The sequence below is a fragment of the Lactuca serriola genome, chromosome 1 (assembly GCF_051521515.1).
Source record: "Lactuca serriola cultivar US96UC23 chromosome 1, Lser_US96UC23_V15, whole genome shotgun sequence".
NCBI classification, from domain to species: domain Eukaryota; kingdom Viridiplantae; phylum Streptophyta; class Magnoliopsida; order Asterales; family Asteraceae; genus Lactuca; species Lactuca serriola.
In genome coordinates, this window is record NC_136408.1 from 176,502,643 (window position 1) to 176,526,538 (window position 23,896).

The window sequence follows — 23,896 nt, forward strand, 5'->3', positions numbered from 1 at the left end:
GTCATGAGACCATTCTATGAACTTACTTCGACTCCGTAATGGGACTGCATCATAGGGATGTAGGTCAAACCTTCGAGAACATACTTCTACTCTATAGGTGAACGGTTGAAATACATCTAGGTTCAATGTTAGCCTTGACTAGGAACTCTAGTTCATTAAGAAGGATTACTAAGAATGTTATTTGTTATGATTTCCTCATTTATACATTCCCCAGTTATATATAACGAATACCTGGTAGATAATAGAATGTGAGAATTCTGACTTAGTTTCTTTTCCTCGTTGGGATGTGAAACTGAAGTAGAATCACACATTTTACTATCCGCCCAGTATTGGTTATATCATAATGTGTATAAGCTAAGTTTTCATGTATAATAACTCATCTCTTAGTCAGAATCAAAATAATGTAGAGCCGACCTTAGTCATTCACAAACTCCTTGCCTGATTTCAAATTTCGGGACGAAATTCCCTCTAACGGGGGGATGATGTGACAACCGTCAATTTTCGGTCAAGTCAAAGTCGACTAAAGTCAACAAGTCAAACCGGTCAACTCAATTTACCGTGAGTATTAGAGTTTACGTTATGTAATTTCTAAACAACTCTCTATTCTAATGAGAAATCATAAATTGAAAAGTGCGTACATCTAGATCTCCTTAACCTAAAACTGTGGTACGTGGCGAGCCAAACCGATAAAACAATGTTGCATACTTATCGGGAGTATGCAAGATCCTTAAACAAGGCTTAACGGGGCTTACGGACCCTACATTGCGAAGCCGAACACTCAAAAAGGTCACCAATGAAACCTCTCTCAATCGTGTTCACTCCATCTCTTCTTATCAGAAATCTCTCCCAAATCTCTCTAAGTATGTGAAATCTCTCCCAAATCTCTCTTTGTATGAGAAATCTCTCAAGGAATGTCAAATCTCTCCCAAATCTCTCTAAGTATGTGAAATCTCTCCCAAATCTCTCTCTGAATGAGAAATCTCTCCAAGAATGTCAAATCTCTCCCAAATCTCTCTAAGCATGTGAAATCTCTCCCAAATCTCTCTCTGAATGAGAAATCTCTCCAAGAATGTCAAATCTCTCCTAAATCTCTCTAAGTATGTGAAATCTCTCCCAAATCTCTCCTTGTATGAGAAATCTCTCCAAAAATGTCAAATCTCTCCCAAATCTCTCTAAGTATGTGAAATCTCTCCCAAATCTCTCTAAGAATGTGAAATCTCTCCCAAATATCTCTTTGTATGTGAAATCTCCCCAAGTATGTCAAATCTCTCCCAAATCTCTCTGAGTATGTGGAATCTCTCTCAAATCTCTCTCGAAATCTCTCCCAACTCTCTATAATCACTCGGGGCATCCCGACCCTCAAATTTGGCGAGAACAGCCCAAAAACGGAAGTCTACGCGAAAAACGGGCATGAGGAACCGAAACCCCTCTTAGGACCCGAAAGTCCTCTTAGGAACCGAAAGTCCTCTTAGGAACCGAAAGTCCCCTTAGGAACCGAACCCTCCTGATGAAGAAGGCTGCTGAACCGAACCGAACCTCACTCTAAGAACCGAACCCTTCTGAGCCGAAGGCTGCTCAACCGAACCCGAACGTTCGGCACCTTTCGGTTCTGACCATTTCCTCTTCTGATGACTAACCGAACCCTCCCTTCTGATGGCTTGCCGAACCTTCCCTTCTGAGGACCGAGGACCAAGCCCTCGCTTCTGACTTCGGACCGAGCTCCCCGCCCCTTCGTTTCCCTCTGTTCGTTTCCGGCTACAACCCTCAGCATGGACCGAGCCTCGGCTTAGGGACCGAACCTCGGCCTAGGACCGAGAGGTCTCGCTGGGAACTCATTTTCTCCCGGTTTTCGAGTAGTTTTGCGTTTAAGGCCCGTTTTTAATTATTTTAACGCGGGATTTTCACCCAAAATCATATTTTAACATAATAAACCCTGAATATTCACAATTTAATCATATTTTCATAAAAATCTTTATTTAAATAATAAAAGCAAGTGGGTAAAGTACAAAGAGGTGGAGTGTTGACTTTGCTTTACCTTATGACACAACCAACCACTCCCACACCCACTCTATGACCAGCCACACCTCCCCACCTTACCTAGGTCACATCAATGTCCTTTCCACTCAATCATCACTCTTTCCCACGTTTTTGAGAGCTGAATATTCATCCTCTCTCCTCACTTCTCTCATTTGCTCTCATTTCACAAGAAGATCAAACTCTTTTCTCTCTCACTTTCTCTCTCTAGAAATTCGAGATTTCCAGGGCTGATCTTGAGTTTTTCCTCCACATTTGGTAAGCATAATCCATTCTCTTTATGATTATCTCAATTATTTCCACTCAAATCATGGATATCTTACACAAACTCCATTATATTTGTGTTAGAGCTTCGAATCTTCAAGGGATTCTTCAAGTGTTCTTGGGTTGAACACTTCTCTTCTTCAACACTTATCTACTGAAATCACTCAAGGTGAGTTCATACCCCTACATTTTCATGTTTTCTCAAGTTTTTAGGGGGGGAATACAAGTTAAAACACCAAGAACATAACTAAACTTTTCTAACAGCCTTCATCAGAAAAGTTCAACTTCATTCACGGACTGTTTTGGACAACTTAAACATTTTAGTTTTCAAAACTGTTTTAGGTGCATGTAGTTCCACTTCTTAGCTTTAAAATGACTACTTCCACATCTCCATACGATTTTTCTACAATTTATGGTGATTTTTACAAAACTGCCTATCATTTCAAACATCAATCCGGACCAGTCTGTGATTATGGACTTTTTCACACAAGTAAGAGGTCATTAAAAATTATAATAAAAATTATGAACAAACCAGACTCATTTTTTCAAACTCTCAGAAGTTACAGAACTTGATTTGGACCTTTTATGATTTTTCTACAAATTTACCAATAACAGTTACAAAAAATGTTATTAACAGAAAAACACTATAAATTTCATTTCACCTTGTAACATGTTGAGCAAGGTATACATCATTATGTGATTATGTGTTGTTGCAATATATGACAATTTTGTATTCTTATATAGACATACATCAGAAAACAAATGGATTTATACCTCCACAAGTATGGTAAATATATAAATGATATTACAAGGCTATATCCATTAAAATATAAACATTGGTAAATTATGACAAGTAAGGCTTATGCTCACTACCCACACAAATAATTAATAAACTATAATAGGTATAGTTTAGGGTTATTTTACATAACAAACACATGATTAAAGGTTTTACACATACAAAAGAGTTATTACCACTATGGATAATTATGATAAACTATATAATAAGTATAGTTAAGCCATTATACCCCCACAAACGAACACGCTAGTTATAATCGGTATACTTATGGCATATATATATATATATATATATATATATATATATATATTACAAACAAAGTGATAAACTATAATAGGTATAGTTTATGTTTCATCTACCCTATGAACTTAATTACAAGAAAGGAATTCACCATCACCACCACTTTTGGTAAACTATAATATGCATAGTTCATGTTCTCTAGTCACTATCACTATCCGATGAACTATGATATGTATAGTTTATGTTCACAGTCACTACTACTATTTCATACACTACACTAGGGTTTGGTTCCGGTTTTTGGATTTAAGTCCACATTAAATTTTCGCATTGTTAGACTTCAACTATAATCGTTGAGCGTATATGCTTGAGTCATACAAGAATTTAGTGTGGATTGGATTAGAATTGGTGGTGCCCGCCTCATCTCCTGTTCCTCGTTGGGTTGTGGACCTAGGGCAGACCCACTATATTCAACGTTTTATCTAACTTAAATCTTCTATAACTTATATACGCTGGAAGATTATAGGGGAAATCTACGGGTCAATCTAGGGTTCATTAATACATCATATAGGAATATGCTGTTTACACTTAACTAAGAAAATATTGGATTTTCTGGAAATCAACTCTATCGATTTTATAAGGAAAACGGTTTCTACTCCAAACAAAACTCTTATGAACTTACCAACTTAATTGTTGACACTCTTTCAAAACTACTTGTATTCTCAGGAAATCAGTGAAACAGGAAAACTTCGGCGCTTTGAGGATGGGACGTTAAACCGTCAACAATTTATTTTTGTCATCATAATGTAATTGATTTTGAAACATGTAAACATATACTTTGGTGTAACTTTTTCAATTATATTTATGATGGTTGTATTTACTTTGAGCACTATTATACACGTTGTTGTGATACTGTACATGAAGTCCTCCACCCCCTGACGTTTCCGCCATCCTTGGTTTGGGGGTGTGACAACACTTATGTGCAAATATTAGAATAATAACATAATAACTATTAATAAAAGTCTTTGGAGGATTTGAATGTTTCGATTGTGCTCGAACAATTATGTAGTCGTATTCGGGGTGAATGTAGCTTGATCAACTACATTCATCCAAAGTACGACTGACATGTGTTCCGGTGTGATTGAGATGGACAATGAAACCAAATTATAATACTATAAATCTACTCTCTTTGCACCTTTCTGACCCAAGTTTCTCACACAGTTACCATGGATGAAGCTCAACAAGGAATCCATCTTCATCAAGCTTTAGTGGTCCATGGAACACTTGAGGAGAACCCCGAGGAATTATAGGGGGTATCCCCTGGTGTTGAGACCGACGAGTACACAGATACAGACTACGAGTTTTACGAGACTGACAAAGATGAGGAGGATGATAGGGACACAAATGAGGTCCCCGCCGAACCATCTACAGATGAAGCACACCAGGACCACCCTGCACCATCAGGGGATCCCGTTAATGGGACTCACTCTCTGGAGGAAGAGATTGCCACACTTCGGCAACAGTTATTTGCTATGGAGGCACGAGCTATGCTAGTTGAGCAGGAGAGGGATGAGGTCGTCGTAGAGATGACCGAGATGGCTCAGTTATTGGCATAACATATTGGGATATGATTTCACTACCACCGTTAGATACTCCTTAGTGTGAACCGGATTAATAGTATCTTTACTAGTACCGTGTTCCTTTTATGTTTTCTGCTATGTGACGTATTTCTTTGTTTCATGTTAAAAATTTTAAAATTAATCACATACACAAATCGAATCACCGAGGTAGTATTTCCTTAAACCTAAGATATACTATGCACTCACCATCTTTATGTTCCATGACAGAAGATGCCTCGAAGACACCCACTAGTGAACAATAATACACCCCCCCCCCCCCCCCGCCTACACCAGAAATGAACTCGGCTGCATTTCAAGTAGTTGTCTCGGCGACAGTCACAACAGCCTTAGCCCACATCCATAATGGGAACAATGGTGGAGGCAATGGAAACGGAGCCAACAGTTAAAACCAGGGAATGAACCAAGGGCCAACCAAGGCCTGCACTTACAAGGACTTCATCAACGCCAAACCACGAACCTTCAATGGGACGGGAGGCGTAATAGCCCTAAAGAGGTGGATAGAAAAGGTGGAGTCGGTATTTGAAATATGCGGATGTACAGAGGAATGTAAGGTGAAATTTGTAGCATGCACGTTCGTTGACCAAGCTCTCTCGTGGTGGAATGGGCATGTGGAGGCTATGACACTCCCTGTGGCAAATGTTATGCCATGGGAGGAACTGAAGGAAATGCTGAGGACAGAATACTGCCCAAGAGGGGAAGTACAGAAAATGGAGCAGGAACTGTGGAACCTCACAGTCCGCAACTCTGACATTGATACCTACATTTCAAGGTTTAGTGAGCTGTCTTTGTTATGTCCGAGAATGATCAATTCTGAGGGGATGAAGATTGAACGATTCATTTGAGGATTAACCTCCCCGATTCAAGGAAATGTGATAGCTGCGAATCCGGAAACTTTTGACAGTGCAAGAGGTTGGCCAATAAGCTGTACGATCATGACAATAAGAAGGGTGACAAAGCTAGGGAAAGTGAAAGAAAGAAGGAGAGTGAGAACAAGAAGGGAAAGAATAACAAGCGGAAAGGACGACAAAGCTCGGAGTCGTCAAAGAAACAACAGACAGTCACAGCCCATGCTGTAACCACCCAAGTTCCCCCAACAACACATGCACCAGCCTCATCTACCCCGGGTGCCCCTAGATAGTATTCCGGAAGCCTCCCAAAGTGCCATAAATGCAATCTCCATCACCACGATGAATGCAGGGAAATGCATTGTACCAGTTGCAACCGAAAAGGTCACACGACAAGGTATTGTAGGACCTATCCTCCCTAGAACCAACAACAACAACAACAAAAGCAACAACCGTAATAACAACAACAACAACAATAACAACAACGATGGAGCCACCCACACCTGTTACGGGTGGGTTCTGACTTTAGGACAAAGAGAAGCGGTCCAAGACCCCACTATTGTCACTGGTACGTTTCTACTTAACAACACATATGGATGCATATTGTTTGATAGTGAGGCCGAGTGAAGTTTTGTGAGTAATAAGTTCAAACATTTGCTAAAACAACAACCCCAACAGCTTAATGAAGCCTTCACGGTGGAAATGGCTAATGGGAAAACAGAATTGGCTAAGGATATCTATGTAGGTTGCACATTAACCTTAAAAAACCACACATTCCAAATAAATTTGATGCCAGTAAATATTAGGAGTTTTGATGTGATTGTTGGCATGGATTGGTTGAGCCTCATCATGCTGATATTATGTGCCACGAGAAGGCCGTTCGCCTTCACCTCCGCAACCACGAAACCCTAATTATTTATGGAGACAAACCCGGCATCAATCTTCGTCTTATCTCATGTATCAAGGCACAAAAGTGTCTACACAAGAAGAACTTCGCATTTCTAGCTCACATTGTGGATAAGTCCAAGGAGGAGATCAACATTCAAGATATCCCAATGATGTGCGATTTTCCATACGTATTTCCTGAGGATTTTCTAGGAATACCCCCAGATAGACAAGTTGAATTTCGAATCGATCTTGTACCAGGAGCCACTCCAATCGCCAAGTCACCCTATAGGTTGGCACCCGCCGAAATGCAAGAGCTATCAAGCCAATTAAGCAAGCTCCTGAATAAAGGATTCATCAGACCCGGCTTCTCGCCCTGGGTAGCTCCGGTCCTTTTCGTTAAGAAGAAAGAGGGATCCTTCAGGATGTGTATCGATTATAGGGAACTAAATAAGCTCACTATCAAGAATCACTACCCACTCCCACGAATCGACGATCTATTCGACCAGCTACAAGGGGCTAGCTATTTTGCAAAAATAGATCTGAGGTCCGGATACCATCAACTCAAGGTTCGAGAGGAGGATATCCCAAAGACTACTTTCCGAACTCGTTACGGTCATTACGAGTTTGTCGTAATTCCTTTTGGTCTAACGAATGCTCCCGCCGCATTTATGGACCTGATGAGTCGAGTCTGCCACCCATTCCTTGATAATTTCGTGATAGTTTTCATCGACGATATTCTGGTGTATTCCTGAAGCGAAGAAGAACATAGTCAACATCTTCGTCAAATCTTGGAGACCCTGCGAGCTGAAAAGTTGTATGCAAAACTCTCCAAATGTGAGTTTTGGCTCTGCAAAGTAAACGTTTTAGGTCATGTTGTCAGCAAGGAATGGATACATGTAGATCCTTCTAAGTTCAAAGCCATTGAAGGCTGGGCAACTCCAACGACACCCACAGAAATCCGCGAATTCATGGGTCTCGCAAGTTATTATTGTAGGTTCATCCAAAACATTTCCAAGATAGCCAAGCACCTTACAGCTCTAACACAAAAAGGCGTACCTTTTCACTGGACCGAGAAGCAAGAGATTGCCTTCCAAACCCTGAAGCGAGCCCTGTGTAGTGTGCCTGTACTATCATTACCAGAGGGAACTGAAGACTTTATAGTCTACTGCGACGCTTCAAATCAGGGTTTAGGGCATTAGGCTGTGTACTTATGCAACGTGGGTGTAACAACGTAAAATCCAAAACAATTTTTCACTTTTACAAATATAATTTCATTCATAAATATTATCAATCTCAATGTATCACATATCAAATCCGTAAAATTCATCCCAAGATCACAATACATAAAAACTCCACAAGTGTGTACTGATCATGTCAGCGCCTTCCCGCGATCCTCGCTGGTACCTGAAACACATAACACAAAACACTATAAGCATAAATGCTTAGTGAGTTCCCAAAAATATCACATATAACACATATTAGCCACTCGAGGCTATAACTCTGTGGGCCTACTGGCCCTAACTCTGTGGACCCTCTGGTCCTAGCTCTGTGGACCTTCTGGTCCTAACTCTGTAAACTCTGGAATACACACAACATAAATCACATAGAAATAATGAAATGCAACACATCACATACATAGCATACAAGATACTCTGTCACATAACTCTACTTACCACTCAAGGTAAAGTATAGTGAGAAGACTCACCTCGGATAACTCGGTAAACCTCGAACTCGGAAATACTGATCTAGCCTTCGCCTAATCACATAAAATAATTACTCTAATTAATACGACTTTCAAAGACTAGGCTAATCCCTCTCTAAGTTCTCTAAGAAGGGTAAAAGACCATTCTACCCCTCCAATGGCTTACAAGTCCAAACATTGACTCAACCCTAAAAGTCAACGAAGTCAACTCTAGTCAAGGGTCCAACTTTGACCAGACTCGTCGAGTGCATACGGGCGACTCGGCGAGTCCACACGGGTCCTCTGAATCCTTCTAAGCCTCACTTGGCACGTCGAGTCCCTCCTCCACTCGCCGGGTTACTCTGCAACGAATCGCGGGGCAACCCCGACTCGACTCGTCGAGTCCACTTATGAACTCGGCGAGTTGCTCCCATGACAACACTCAAATGACCTTCTGCGGTCAGATCCACTTCTCTAAACTATAGATCTAACTTCCCCACGACCAATAACCATGTAAAGGTCGAATCTTGGCTCACATGCAATGCACCCAAGGCTTCTTTTGGTGAAATAACTACTAAAATGGCCACCTAGGCTCATAACTCCAAAGGAATGGCATAAAGCAGAGTGATAGCGACTCTCTGGACCTCTTAAGGTCCAGATCTAAGAATCATTTCACCTTAGGACCTCACACACTCCAGATTCAAGCTAAATAATGCATAAAGAAACCCTAGATTCAACTAAATCATCATAAATACGAGAATAAGCAAAGATTGATACCTCCAACAGCTTCCTCTGATAAAATGGAAGTAGATCCAAACTCCCAAACCCGCATAGCTTGTCCTTCCCCCTTCCTTCTTGCTAAACACACAAGAAATGGTGAACAATGGCCTCCTTTCTCACTCACAAGACTCACAGATGCTTTGGTACTCTCAAGGACGAAGGTAGCCGCAAATAAGGGCCATAAGGTCCTTTAAATAGGGTACAGGCCCGGGGATTTAGGGTTTCAGCCCACAGCGCGGACTCTTTGAGTCCATCCTTTCCGACTCGTTGAATCCATTCATTAATCCAGTCAACAATCGCGATCCTACTCGACGAGTCTAAGCGTCAACTCGTCGAGTCCCTCTCTTTAACTCAAAATAAATGATCAAACATAGTACCTGGAAATCTGGATGTTACAATTCTCCCCCACTAGAATCAAACTTCGCCCTCGAAGTCTTGCCCTGTAAACAACTCTGGATGCTGCTCCCGCATCTCTAATTCCGGCTCCCAAGTCAGCTCGGACCCTCTCCAATGTTGCCACTGGACTTGAACCAGGGGCACCTCCTTGTTCCTCAGAACCTTGATCTTTCGATCCATAATCGTAACTGGCCTCTCAACATAATTCAGGCTCGCATCCACCTGAATATCCTCCAACAACACCACTACCGACTCGTCGACTATACACTTCCTCAGCTGAGACACATGGAAGGTATCATGAATCTGACCCAACTCCGCAGGTAGCTCCAAACGATATGCTACCCTGCCTACTCTGGCGGTCACCCTAAACGGACCAATGTACCGGGGCCCCAGCATGCCCCTCTTCCTGAATCGGATCACTCCTTTCCAAGGAGATACCTTCAGGAGTACGAAATCTCCCACCTGAAACTCTAGCTCAGATCGTCGCCTATCCGCATAACTCTTCTGGCGACTCTGAGCTATCAACAACCTCTGCCTAACCTGCTGTATCTGCTCTGTCGTCTGAAGCACTAACTCAGTGCTACCCAATACTTGCTGTCTGACCTCTCCCCAGCAGATAGGAGTCTGACACCTCCTCCCATACAACAACTCAAAGGGAGGCATACCGATACTCGAATGGTGGCTGTTATTATAAGAAAACTCAGCCAATGGCAAATACGTGTCCAAACTTCCTCCAAAGTCCAACACACATGCTTGAAGCATGTCCTCGAGTGTCTGAATCGTCCGCTCACTATGTCCGTCCATTTGTGGGTGGTATGCGATACTGAAATGCAGCCTCGTACCCAACTCCTCATGGAATTTCTTCTAGAACCTGGAAGTGAATCGCACATCTCGATCTGACACAATCGAGATCGGTACTCCATGCCGCGATATCACCTCTCTCACATACAATTCTGCCAGCCTCTCTGTGGAATAACTGTCACTGATGGCAAGGAATGAGCACTCTTCGTCAGCCGGTCAACGATCACCCAAATTGCATCGACACCCCTCGCAGTCCTCGACAATTTGGTGATAAAATCCATGGAAATATGTTCCCACTTCCACTGGGGAACCTCAAGTGGCTGCAACTTCCCATGAAGACGCTGGCGCTTGGCCTTAACCCTGCGACAGGTCAAGCACCTCTCCACGAACCATGCAACATCCCTCTTTATACAGGGCCACCAATAGTCTCTCTTCAGGTCCAAATACATCTTAGCGGCCCCAGGATGGATCGAGAACCTCGATCTGTGCGCCTCCTCCATCAGAATAGTACGTGCCCCGCCCTCAAATGGCACCCAAATCTGACCCTGAAAGGTCATAAGCCCTCGGCTATCGGCAACGAACTCAGACACCTGCCCGACCACCCGCTCTCTCTTGCGGTTCTCCGGCCTCATGGCCTCAACCTGAGCCTCCCGAATGGTGTCCAACACCGGAGTCATCACCGTCAACCTCAAACAAACATCACGTATCAGGGCACTCTCCACCCTACAACTCAGGGCATCGGCTACAACGTTAGCCTTGCCCGGGTGGTAAAGGATCTCACACTCATAATCCTTTACCACATCCAACCATCTCCTTTGGCGCATATTCAGGCTGGGCTGATCCATCAAATACTTCAAGCTCTTGTGATCCGTGTATATGGTACACCGGATCCCATACAAATAGTGACGCCAGATCTTGAGGGCGAACACCACAACCTCCAACTCCAGATCGTGCGTAGGATACCTCACCTCATGAGGCTTCAACTGCCTTGATGCGTATGTTATCACATGCCCTCTCTGCATCAGCACCGCACCTAATCCCGATATTGACGCATCACAATACACTACAAAATCCTCCATCCCCTCCGGAAGGGCTAACACCGGGGCTTCGCATAATCTCCGGCGAAGTGTCTCGAAGGAGGCCTGTTGCTCTGGGCCCCAACTAAAAGCCACGCCCTTCCCGGTCAACCTGGTGAGAGGAACACCAATCTTGGAGAAATCTTTAATAAATCTCCTATAATAGCCGGCCAACCCCAGAAAACTCCTGATCTCAGTGGGGGATCTCGACACCTCCCAACTCATCACCACCTCAATCTTGGCCAGATCGACCAATATCCCATTCTGGTTAACGAGATGTCCAGGAACTGGACCTCTCGTAACCAGAAATCACACTTGGAGAATTTGGCGTAACGCCTCTCCGATCTCAGAACTCCAAGGATCTCCCTCAAATGCTCCTAATGCTGCTCTCTGGATCTCGAATACACCAATATATCGTTAATGAACACTATCACCGAACGATCCAACATCGGTCTGCACACCCTGTTCATGAGATCCATGAACGCCGCTAGTGGATTGGTGAGCCCGAAAGGCATCACCATGAACTCGTAATGCCCATAACGAGTCCTGAACGCCGTCTTCTGGATATCCTCATCACGCACTCTTATCTGATGATATCCAGACCTCAAATCGATCTTGGAGAACCAAGACGCTCCCTGCAACTGATCGAACAAATCATCGATCCTCGGTAAGGGGTAACGGTTCTTGACCGTTAACTGTTCAACTCCCGGTAATCAATGCACATCCGGTGTGAACCATCCTTTTTCTTTACAAAAAGGATCGGCGCTCCCCATGGCGAGCTACTCGGCCGAATAAACCCCTTCCCCAGCAGCTCCTGAAGTTGCGAGGATAACTCATGCATCTCTAGAGGCGCAAGGCGATTGGGCACCTTAGCAATAGGCGCTGCCCCCGGAACCAAATCGATACGGAACTCTACTTGCCTCTTGGGAGGCACACCCGATAACTCCTCGGGAAAACATCAGGGAACTCACGCACTATCGGAACCTCATCGACCGATCTCGGCCTCTCCGCATCAAACCTCGTATCCATCACATAAGCTACACACCCACTACAACCCTGCTGTAGGCTTTGCCTCGCTCTAGCGGCCGAAAAAAACGCTGACCCAGAACAGGTACCCTCGCCGTACACCGTAAGAACTCCCCCACTAGGGTCTTGTATGGTCACCAGCTGTCGCTCGCAGTCGATAACCGCTCCAAATCTGCTCAACTAGTCCATGCCCACGATGACATAGACATCTCCCATCGCAATCGGGACCAAATCAATCAGAAACTTAAAGCCGAAGATCTCGAGTACACATCCTTGAATCACATCAGTGGCATACACCGCTCTCTCATCAGCTATGGAAACTCGCAGAGGTCAACTCAATGCCTCTCGACGGATACTGATGTGCTGACTAATGGCTAATGATACAAAAGATCGACTCGCACCCGAGTCAAATAACACCAAGGTAGGTACAGAACTCACAAGAAAAGTACCTACACATATCATAATATAAGCACAATATCTCAAACTTAAAATAAATACATGAAAGAATACATACCAGCCACGACATCGGGCGTTGCGCGGACCTCCTCCGCTGTCAACTGGAAGGCTCTCCCTCGTGCCTTAGGTGCCTCGGCCTTCACCCGCTGACTCTCGGTAGCTCATATAATAGCAGGGGCAGATCCCCGTGATGCTCCCTATGCTGACCCCCGCAGCTGCGGACACTCGGCCTTCCGGTGTCCGGTCTGGTTGCAGTGGAAACAAACAGCAAACCCCTTGGGGCAATCCTTGGCCATGTACCCCTCCTTGCCACACTTGTAGCAAGACCCTTCTCTACAAATCCCCTCGTGGCCCTTGCCGCACTTGCCACAAGTGCGGCCCTTCTAGTTCCCTGATCTCGAATCGGCGGGCTTGGCCCGCTTGGCTGTCGGCTGGGACTGTGCCGGTCGCTGATCCCTCCCCTGAGACTCCACCTCCTCCCTAGCCTGAGTCTCAAGCTCTATCTCCCTCTTCCGAGCATTCGCCTAAAGCTCGGAAAATGTCCGGTACGACGAGTTCGCCACGAACTCGCGGATGTCTCTCCTCAAAATGCTCAAATACCGACTCATGCATGCCTGCTCGGAAGACACGTGCTCAGGGCAGAACATCGCCCTCTCATGGAACATCCTGGTGATCATAGTAATAGACTCAGTACCCTGCTTGAGGGTCAAGAACTCCTGGGCCAACCATTCCCTTTCCACCGGGGGAACGTACTCATCACGAAACATAGCGGTGAACCTCTCCCAGGTCACCGCGGCAAGCTCTGCAGAAGAATAGTGCGTTGTCACAAACTTCCACCAGTCCTTCGCTCCTAATCGAAGCTGGTTCAACGTGAATCGAACTCTCAGATGCTCCGGACAAGAACACGTATAGAAGCATCCCTCGATGTCAGAAACCCATCTCACCGTAGCGATCGGATCCTGCGTCCCATCAAACTCTGGTGGCTTTGTGTTGCTGAACTCTCAGAACAGCAACGCATCACCACCCTGAGGTCTAGCAGTAGCAACAGCTGCGGTAGCTACAACGGCTGCAGCCTCAGTAACCGCTGCGTATCTCTCATCAAAGGTCTCAATCAATGTGGTCTTAATAGACCCAAACATCTTCGGAATCTCTACGCGGATAGCCGCAGCCACCTCCTCGTGGATCATCTGACGAAGCTCCTTGTCGATCACACCGCTGGTCTCTGGTCTGTGGCATGTCCCAACCATGATGTCTCTGAAATACAACATAAGAAATATCAAAGACTCGCTCGAGCATACTCACACTCGGCAACTCAGCCCTACTTGTTCCTTAGTACCCTAAGGATTCTTACTTGGACTGCGCACAGATCCAATGTCTTCAGTAGTACGGGCCCAATACTACCATCCACACCACATCAATATTCACCCCAAGTCCTCCTCCTAGGATCCCAAATCTCAAGTACTCTACTCTCACGGTGCATAGGCTACTCTCTAGCAAACCTCTCATAAGCTCCTCGCTGCTATCTACTCACTCTCAAGCATCTCCCAGCAGCAAAATCCCTAGGCTAAGGCATCACGAATTAGGCCCCTCTAGTCCTAATAAGAATACCTAGCCTACTCTATCATGCATAACATATCATATCATATCTTATAACACATAATATAAGGGTATTTTGGGAAATCACCGTTCGGGCGTTGGCTGATCGTATACACTACTCTGCTCTGGTCTTTTCAAAACCTTTTATTCCTTTAAAAAAAATTTGTTTTATTTCGAAAGGTTTCTCAAATCCTCAGTTTGAGTTCAAATGCACCCGAAGGTGCATCCGACTCCCTCAAACCATGGCTCTGATACCAACTTGTAACAACGTAAATTCCAAAACAAATTTTAACTTTTAAAAATATAATTTCATTCATAAATATTATCAATCTCAATGTATCACATATCAAATCCATAAAATTCATCCCAAGATCACAATACATAAAAACTCCACAAGTGTGTACTGATCATGTCGGCGCCTTCCCGTGATCCTCACTGGTACCTGAAACACATAACACAAAACACTGTAAGAATAAATGCTTAGTGAGTTCCCAAAAATACCACATATAACACATATTAGCCACTCGAGGCTATAACTCTGTGGGCCTACTGGCCCTAACTCTGTGGACCCTCTGGTCCTAGCTCTGTGGACCTTCTGGTCCTAACTCTGTAAACTCTGGAATACACACAACATAAATCACATAGAAATAATGCAGTGCAACACATCACATACATAGCATACAAGATACTCTGTCACATAACTCAACTTACCACTCAAGGTAAAGTATAGTGAGAAGACTCACCTCGGATAACTCGGTAAACCTCGAACTCAGAAATACTGATCTAGCCTTCGCCTAATAAAATAAAATAATTACTCTAATTAATACGACTTTCAAAGACTAGGCTAATCCCCCTATAAGTTCTCTAAGAAGGGTAAAAGACCATTCTACCCCTCCAATGGCTCACAAGTCCAAACGTTGACTCAACCCTAAAAGTCAATGAAGTCAACGCTCAAACTTTGACCAGACTCGTCGAGTGCATACGGGCGACTCGGCGAGTCCATGCAGGTCCTTTGAATACTTCTAAGCCTCACTTGGCACGTCGAGTCCCTCCTCCACTCGCCGGGTTACCCTGCAACGAATCGCGGGGCAACCCGACTCGACTCGTCGAGTCCACTTATGAGCTCGGCGAGTTGCTCCTATAACAACACTCAAATGACCTTCTGAGGTCAGATCTGCTTCTCTAAACTATAGATCTGACTTCCCCACGACCAATAACCATGTAAAGGTTGAATCTTGGCTCACATGCAACGCACCCAAGGCTTCTTTTGGTGAAATAACTACTAAAATGGCCACCTAGGCTCATAACTCCAAAGGGATGGCATAAAGCAGAGTAATAGGGACTCTCTCGACCTCTTAAGGTCCAGATCTAAGAATCATTTCAACTTGGGACCTCACACACTCCAGATTCAGGCTAAATAATGCATAAGGAAACCCTAGATTCAACTAAATCATCATAAATATGAGAATAAGCACAGGTTGATACCTCCAACACCTTCCTCTGATAAAATAGAAGTAGATCCAAACTACCAAACCCGCCTAGCTTGTCCTTACCCCTTCCTTCTTGCTAAAACACACAAGAAATGGTGAACAATGGCCTCCTTTCTCATTCACAAGACTCACAGATGCTCTGGTACTCTCAAGGACGAAGGTAGCCGCAAATAAGGGCCATAAGGTCCTTTAAATAGGGTAAAAGCCCGGGGATTTAGGGTTTCAGCCCACAGCGCGGACTCGTCGAGTACACCCTTTCTGACTCGTCGAGTCCATTCATTAATCCAGTCAGGAATCGCGATCCTACTCGAAGAGTCTAAGTGTCAACTCGTCGAGTCCCTCTCTTTAACTCAAAATAAATGATCAAACATAGTACCTGGAAATTCGGATGTTACAGTGGGAAGGTGATAGCATATGCATCTAGACAACTGAAGGCACACGAACTAAACTATACCACACATGATCTCGAGCTGGGAGATGTGGTCTTTGATTTAAAAATTTCGCGACACTACCTTTATGGTACAAAGTGCACCTTTTTTACTGACCACAAAAGCCTCCAACACATTCTGAATCAGAAAGAGTTAAACATGAGGCAGCGGAGATGGGTTGAGTTGCTAAACGATTATGAATGTGAGATCAAGTATCACCCGGGCAAGGCTAACGTGGTAGCTGATGCCCTGAGTCGAAAGGAATACTCAAATCGCCGTGTGAAAACTCTCTCGATAACCATTCAATCCCACTTAACATCGCAAATCAAGGGAGCCCAGTTGGATGCAATAAAGCCAGAAAACACCACAAGTGAATCATTGCATGGGATGGAGAAGAACTTCGAAGTCAAAGAGAATGGAGCATACTATTTCATGAACCGAATCTGGGTCCCTAAACTTGGGGGATTCAGAGAAGTAGTCATGAATGAGGCTTACAAGACACGATACTCCATCCATCCGAGATCAGATAAGATGTACCTAAATATCAAGCAACATTATTGGTGGCCAAATATGAAGGCGGAAATCGCCACTTACATGGGCAAGTGTCTCACTTGCGCTAAGGTGAAAGTGGAATATAAAAAGCCCTCGGGATTATTACGACAGCCAGTAATACCCGAGTGGAAATGGGAAAGGATTACTATGGATTTCGTGACGAAACTACCCACGACAGCTAACGGGTTGGATGCGATATGGGTAATTGTCCATAGATTAACAAAATCCGCTCATTTTCTACCAATAAAGGAATCCTATAAGATGGAAAGACTGACCAGAATCTACATCAAGGAGATTGTAAGACTCCATGGAGTACCTGTATATATTATCTCGGATCGAGATAGTAGGTTTACTTCACGATTCTGGCAGTCGCTACAAAAGGCAATCAGAACACAATTAGACATGAGCACCGCCTACCACCCCCAGACGGATGGTCAAAGCGAACAAACTATTCAAACGCTCGAGGACATGCTCCGAGCATGTGTGATCGACTTTGGCAAGTCGTGGGATACTCACCTGCCTTTGATTGAATTCTCCTACAACAACAGTTATCACACGAGCATCAAAGTTGCTCCCTTCGAAGCATTATATGGTCGCAAATGCAGGTCACCGTTATGTTGGGCTGAGGTGGGCGACACTCAACTAGCAAAAAGGCAAACATCGGACAATACTTTAATAGGGCTAGAGATTATTCGTGAAACGACAGAGAAAACAATCCAAATTAGAGCCTGACTTCAAGCATCGTGAGATCGACAGAAGAGCTACGCTGACAATCGGCGAAAGACCTTAGAGTTCTAAGTCGGGGATCGGGTGCTATTAAAAGTCTCTCCCTGGAAAGGGATGATTCGTTTCGGGAAACGGGGGGAATTAAACCCACGATACATTGGACCATTCGAGATCCTTCCTCGAATCGGTCCAGTGGCTTATAGGCTACAGCTACCAGCGGCGCTCAGCAACATACACCCCGTGTTCCATGTTTTAAATTTGAATAAATGCTTATCCGACGAAACTCTTGCTATTCCTTTAGAGGAAATCAAAATCAACGAGAATCTCCTGTTCGTTGAAGAACCGGTTGAAATCATGGACAGTGAAGTGAAGCGTACTAAACAGAGCCGCATTCCGGTTGTGAAAGTTTAATGGAACGCAAAGCATGGACCGGAATTCACATGGGAACGTGAAGACCAAATGAAGCAGAAGTACCCTCATTTATTCTCACATCTTCAAACCTAACTTTCGAAAGAATTTCAAGATGAAATTCCCTCTAATGGGGGGATATTGTCATAATTAGCAAATTAGCTAGGAAATTCTATACTCTTGTAAACAATAACAATGGCAACAATTGTAACCTTAACTTGAAAAAGTGTATGATGTTTATTCAATGACAACAAACCTCCATCAAAAATCCAATTGTTAAGCCCAAAACCTTATGCAAAACCTTTTAAAAAGTCAATTAAGGATTGGAAACCCTAAGAATCCCGGTTTAGGTCCATTATGGAATAGGATTTCCTTATTGGGCCTAGTGGACCAATAAGCTTCCAATTTGACTATTTTGGGCTTAGGACCCTTAATGAACTCTAATTGGACCCACTTTCATGAAACTTAACATTTTGGGCCATAATTGGCCTAAAATGAATTGGTTTACCTTTAATGGGCCAAATTGGGCCATAATTGATCTAATTAGCCTTAATAGACCATAAAACCCACTTTTTTTAATGTCATTTGGGTCGTGAACTACCCTAAAGTCCCAATGGGTCAAAAACCTTCTTATGGGCTTTATAATTTCGAGTAAGGACCAAGATAAGGCCCAAACTCTTCCATAATTACCCCATTTCGGCACAAAGTTAAAAAAAAAGATTAATGGAAGATTAAAAGGGAATTGACACCTCATGATTACCCAACATGTCTCTAAGCATTATTCTCCATGTATCCATGCAAAATTGCATGTATCAAGGCAAATTCTCTTCTTTTTCCCCCTTCTTCTACCCATGGCCGAGACACCCACCACCCACCTCCATTTTCTCATTTTAAGCCACTTCAAAACACTCTCTAGAACTCCTCCTCCTTCCATCAAAATTTCGAGATTTGTGGATGCTATTAAGAGGATTCTTCACCAATATCATCAACCTTAGTAAGTTTTGTTTAAGATCCATGGTTAGTTTCTTGATTACTCCAAAAATCCCCTCTTAACTCATGTATTTTCGTGATCTATGCTTCATAGTGTCCAAAATCATTTCAAGAAGCTTACTAGGGCCGAGAACCACACCATCTTCTTCCATTCTTCCATCAAAACTGATCCAAACCCCTCAAGGTGAGTTCATACCCCTTGTTTTTCGGTTTTTACATAATTTTGGGGGAGAATACAAGTAAAATGTGTAGATCTATGTGTTTTGTGTATGTTATGTGTCATTTTCTAGGTTGTTTTGTGAATAAGTGTTAGATCTTGATACAACTCAAAATTTTGAATAACAATGAGTAAAATACATGAAACAAAACACTTATACATCTTATTACCAAGAAAATAGTGTTAAACATACCTAAAATGAAAGAATCAAAACAAAAGTCTTGTTTATGGGATATTTTTGGCAAGAAAACAAAAGATGAGAAAAACTATGACATTCACGGTTTTTACAAGGATCAAAAAGGTATTATTTGAATAAAAAGGGGTTTTTATGATAATCATGCTTTTAAAAGGGCCAAAAATATAAATTTTAGCTTAATGGGCCTAATAATTGGGCCTCATGGTCTTGGGCCCAAAATTTGCGAAAATAAGGAGTTTTCGGGTTAAAAATTGTAAATTGACCAAAGTTTGAGTAAAAAACATAAATAAACTAATTTAGGGGCTGAAAGTGTCTTTTATTTCTAAATTGGGCTCAAGATGCAATGTTTTTGGAATTTGGGCCAAAAATGTAAAATTTCATGGGAAGTGGGCCAAAAGTGTAAACTTTTCATAAATAAGGGCTGAAAATGTCAAATATTGTAATTTGGGCTGAAATTTACTACTTAAATTGAAATTGGGCCAAAAATGTCAAGTAAAATGATTTAAGGACTAAAAATGTCATTTTTCATCAAAAAGGACTAAAAATGTCATTTTACACTAAGAAGGGGCTGAAAATGTAACGTCATGTGAAAAAGGGGCTGAAATAGTCAAATAAATATTTTGGGTCAAATATGTTAATATTTAAAACAATTGGGCCAAAGATATAAATTTTTATAACTTATGGATTTAAAATTTGTATATTTTTATAAAACAATAATATCGTTATAAATCAAACATTGAGTATTTTAACTTCGTAATTAAATGCTTCGTGTAAAACAAACCCTATACCACAATTAATATACAAAAACGATTCAAGATACGATAGTTAGGCCTAGAAATTCCTATTCGTGCATATAGGGCCTTTGTGACCCAATTGCATGATTTTTGGGCCCAATATAATCATTACATGTTCTTTGGGCCTTAGTGACCCAATTACATGCCTAATTGGGCTTGGATTAGCTTTTACATGCTATTGGGCCTTAGTGGCCCATTTGCATTGCTAATTTGGCCTAGAATAATCATCATATGCTTGATGGACTATAACGTGTCCGTCGTATACTCAATGACTAGTGGACCACAGTTGTCCTTTTTCGTGTTTGTTGGGCTTTATTCATATCCATGTAATCATCAAATGAGTTATAATCAAAATACACTTAATGTTATTCATATTCGTGGGGTAATAATTGGGATTTAGTGAGAATTATCGGTTAACACCAACGAGTGTTTGGCCTTAGCCTGCAGTTATAATCAGAGTCTCCTAGAGGGAGAGCGAGAGTTTGTGTATGGATCTATACGGGGGTGTCTCCCCCACACCTGAGCTGTTCGCTACAGTTAGACTCGGCCAGTCTAGGGTGACAAAATCTTGATCAAAACCGGCGTTTGGAAAAATTCCAAGACATGCGAATTAGTCATTATCATGCATGGTTATAACGACTCACATAGAGATCCATTACCATCTAAACAAATATGGGAATCAAATTCATACATCGTGACGATACAGAACAATCCATACGATAAATGCATGTACCACAATGTTGTTATAGATCGGAAAATATCGGATTTTCTGGGAAAATATTATCATTCACTTCATTTTACTTACATCAAATACAGAACAAGGAAAAACTTTTAGATTCGTTCATTTATGCATATTTTGAAATCACACATACATATTTATATTGGATCATCACATCATGTTGTAAACAAATTTTACATAAAATATCGGATTTTCTGGGTTATACAAACGATACAAGGTTTTTAAATCAAGCATGTTTGTGAACTCACCAACATTATATATGTTGACCATTTTCAAAATAACTTGTATTCTCAGGTAATCGATAAGCCTAAGAACCATCAAGTGAAATTTGGGAATCCTACTTTTGTGAAATGATAACTTTCAAACAATTTATGTTTTGAATATGTAATATTAAACAATGTACTTGATGTGAACAATGTTGTTGTATTATGTAATGTTTGGCTATGATTATGTTATGTTTCATGTATATGCATTGTGATGATATTTCAATTGGTAGTCACACGAGCCCTCGGACGTTTCTGCTGTCTGGTTCGGGGGTGTGACAATAATAATGCTTAGACTATTAGTTAGTCTTAGTGAATATTAGACTAAACTCTAGTGGTAATGATACTAGGTTTTGTCCAAGGGGATTGTTTTGAGTAAACGAAGTGCTGTCCGAGTACCGAGTCACCACCTTATCAGGTGAGTGCATAGTTACATTCATCTTACACATAGATATGAAGTATTTTATAAGAATTATGTGCTATGTGTGCGTAGGGTCTGAATACTTGCTGTCTATGTTGGATGAATGATTTTATACATTTTTCAAATGATTTAAACTGTATATGTATTTTATATCTACAAAATGTGTTGGGTATAACATGGGTAGATGTAATAGTTGGTGTGGTGAAATAAAATGATGAAAGCCTCGATGTTATTGGTGATCCAGTCATCTAGCGGAGTATAAATGACGACCACGAACTCTTCTAGACAGTCCAGTGGTGACTCAGACGTTTCCGCCGTCTGGTTCGGGGGTGTGACAGTAATAATGCTTAGACTATTAATTAGTCTCAGTGAATATTAGACTAAACTCTAGTGGTAATGATACTAGGTTTTGTTCAAGGGGATTGTTTTGAGTAAACGAAGTGCTGTCCGAGTACCGAGTCACCACCTTATCAGGTGAGTGCATAGTTACCTTCATCTTACACATAGATATGAAGTATTTTATAAGAATTATGTGCTATGTGTGCGTAGGGTCTGAATACTTGCTGTCTATGTTGGATGAAAGATTTTATACATTTTTCAAATGATTTAAACTGTATATGTATTTTATATCTACAAAATGTGTTGGGTATAACATCGGTAGATGTAATAGTTGGTGTGGTGAAATAAAATGATGAAAGCCTCGATGTTATTGGTGATCCAGTCATCTAGCGGAGTATAAATGACGACCATGAACTCTTCTAGATAGTCCAGTGGAACGCTAGCAGGCTCGCAACCTGTAGGTGTTTGTGAACGATGTGTTCATAGGTTTACTTCATCCCCCTCATGGTTGCCTTAAGGACATTTATTGTTGAGGAACCCCCTTAGCAGTAGTGTAGGTCCTTTTATGATAGGTGTTTTAGGGACGTAAAGTGAGGATAACGAGAATGGGTAATCGGATTACTATTGGTTGTTGAAATTAATAAAATTGTTTATTGTGGGTTGAAAACCCTATGTGCTCACCAGGTTCCCAAGCCTGACCCACTCAGTTTCTTGTATTACAAGTAGTGGCACTCGAGCGTAGAAGTGATGTTTGGGATGAGGTATTACGGATTATAGGCCTGTAGTTATGAATAAATGTTGTAAGCCTTATATTGTACTGTTTATGCTTTTGATCTGTATCGAACATGACATCCCGAGGTTTTTAATGAAATACATTTCTTCGGAAATACTTTGATAAATTTTTATCATATTTTCTTTTGGGAACAAATTCCGCAACACTTTTATATAAAATGTTACTCTGGTTTTCAAAACAAAGCATAAACAAATCGGTCTTTTTTGGCCGTGAAAATGGGGATGTCACATTCCTTCCAAACTAGACACCTCAAACTTCAAGGCTCCTTCAAAAGAGTACCAAAAATCAACACTCAAAGCTCTCCACAAGCTCACACACTCAACTATGGAAGATGATACTCGAAATTAGGGTTTCTGGACAGAGGAGGCTGGTAAGGAGGCCAACCAAGGGACTTAAGGCCTTTAAATAGGGTGAAACACCCTAAAAATTAGGGTTTCCTTCTTAGCTGCCAACACGCCGAGTTGAGGCACCTCGACTCTCCGTGTTGGTTCATTAATATCCGCGGACAAAATCATATCAACACGTGGTGTTGAGGCTTCCAACACGCTGAGTTTCCAAGGAAAAACATGCTTAAAGAAATAAATCTCATACCTGGTGTTTATATACTGGAAGTATAATTAATAATGGCTAAGTTATAATCCCAAAAAGATTAAAGGAAGACATTTCTATCAATTAGAAAGTAAACTATATCATGTAAAGTTTAATTCATCCTTTATAATCAATAAGGCCTTTATATGGATCTATTGGATTGTATGTTGTGCTGAATCTTAGACATTTACTAGCAATGAAGTCATACACCATGATGTATAGTTCCTCAATAATTATTTTCTCTACACTTTAGTGAAATATCATTAGGAAAATTTTATATATAAATAATATTCACACTAGGTGTAAGACCCATGTATTACATGGGTTAATTAAAAAAATAAAATATAAAGGTCTAAATATTTAAGAACTTTGGATTTATCAGAAAATAAGAAAAATAATGAATTATTAAAATTGATTTTTTTATCTTTTAAATTTA

General features: G+C 41.9%; 1 protein-coding gene across 1 annotated transcript; it reads left to right on the forward strand.

The window, feature by feature from the left end:
- Positions 1–5,366: 5,366 nt before the first annotated feature.
- LOC145064205 (uncharacterized) lies at positions 5,367–5,813 on the forward strand. The gene has a single exon (XM_079011695.1). The coding sequence runs from the start codon at positions 5,367–5,369 to the stop codon at positions 5,811–5,813; it is 447 nt and encodes a 148-aa protein (XP_078867821.1).
- The last annotated feature ends 18,083 nt before the right edge of the window (positions 5,814–23,896 follow it).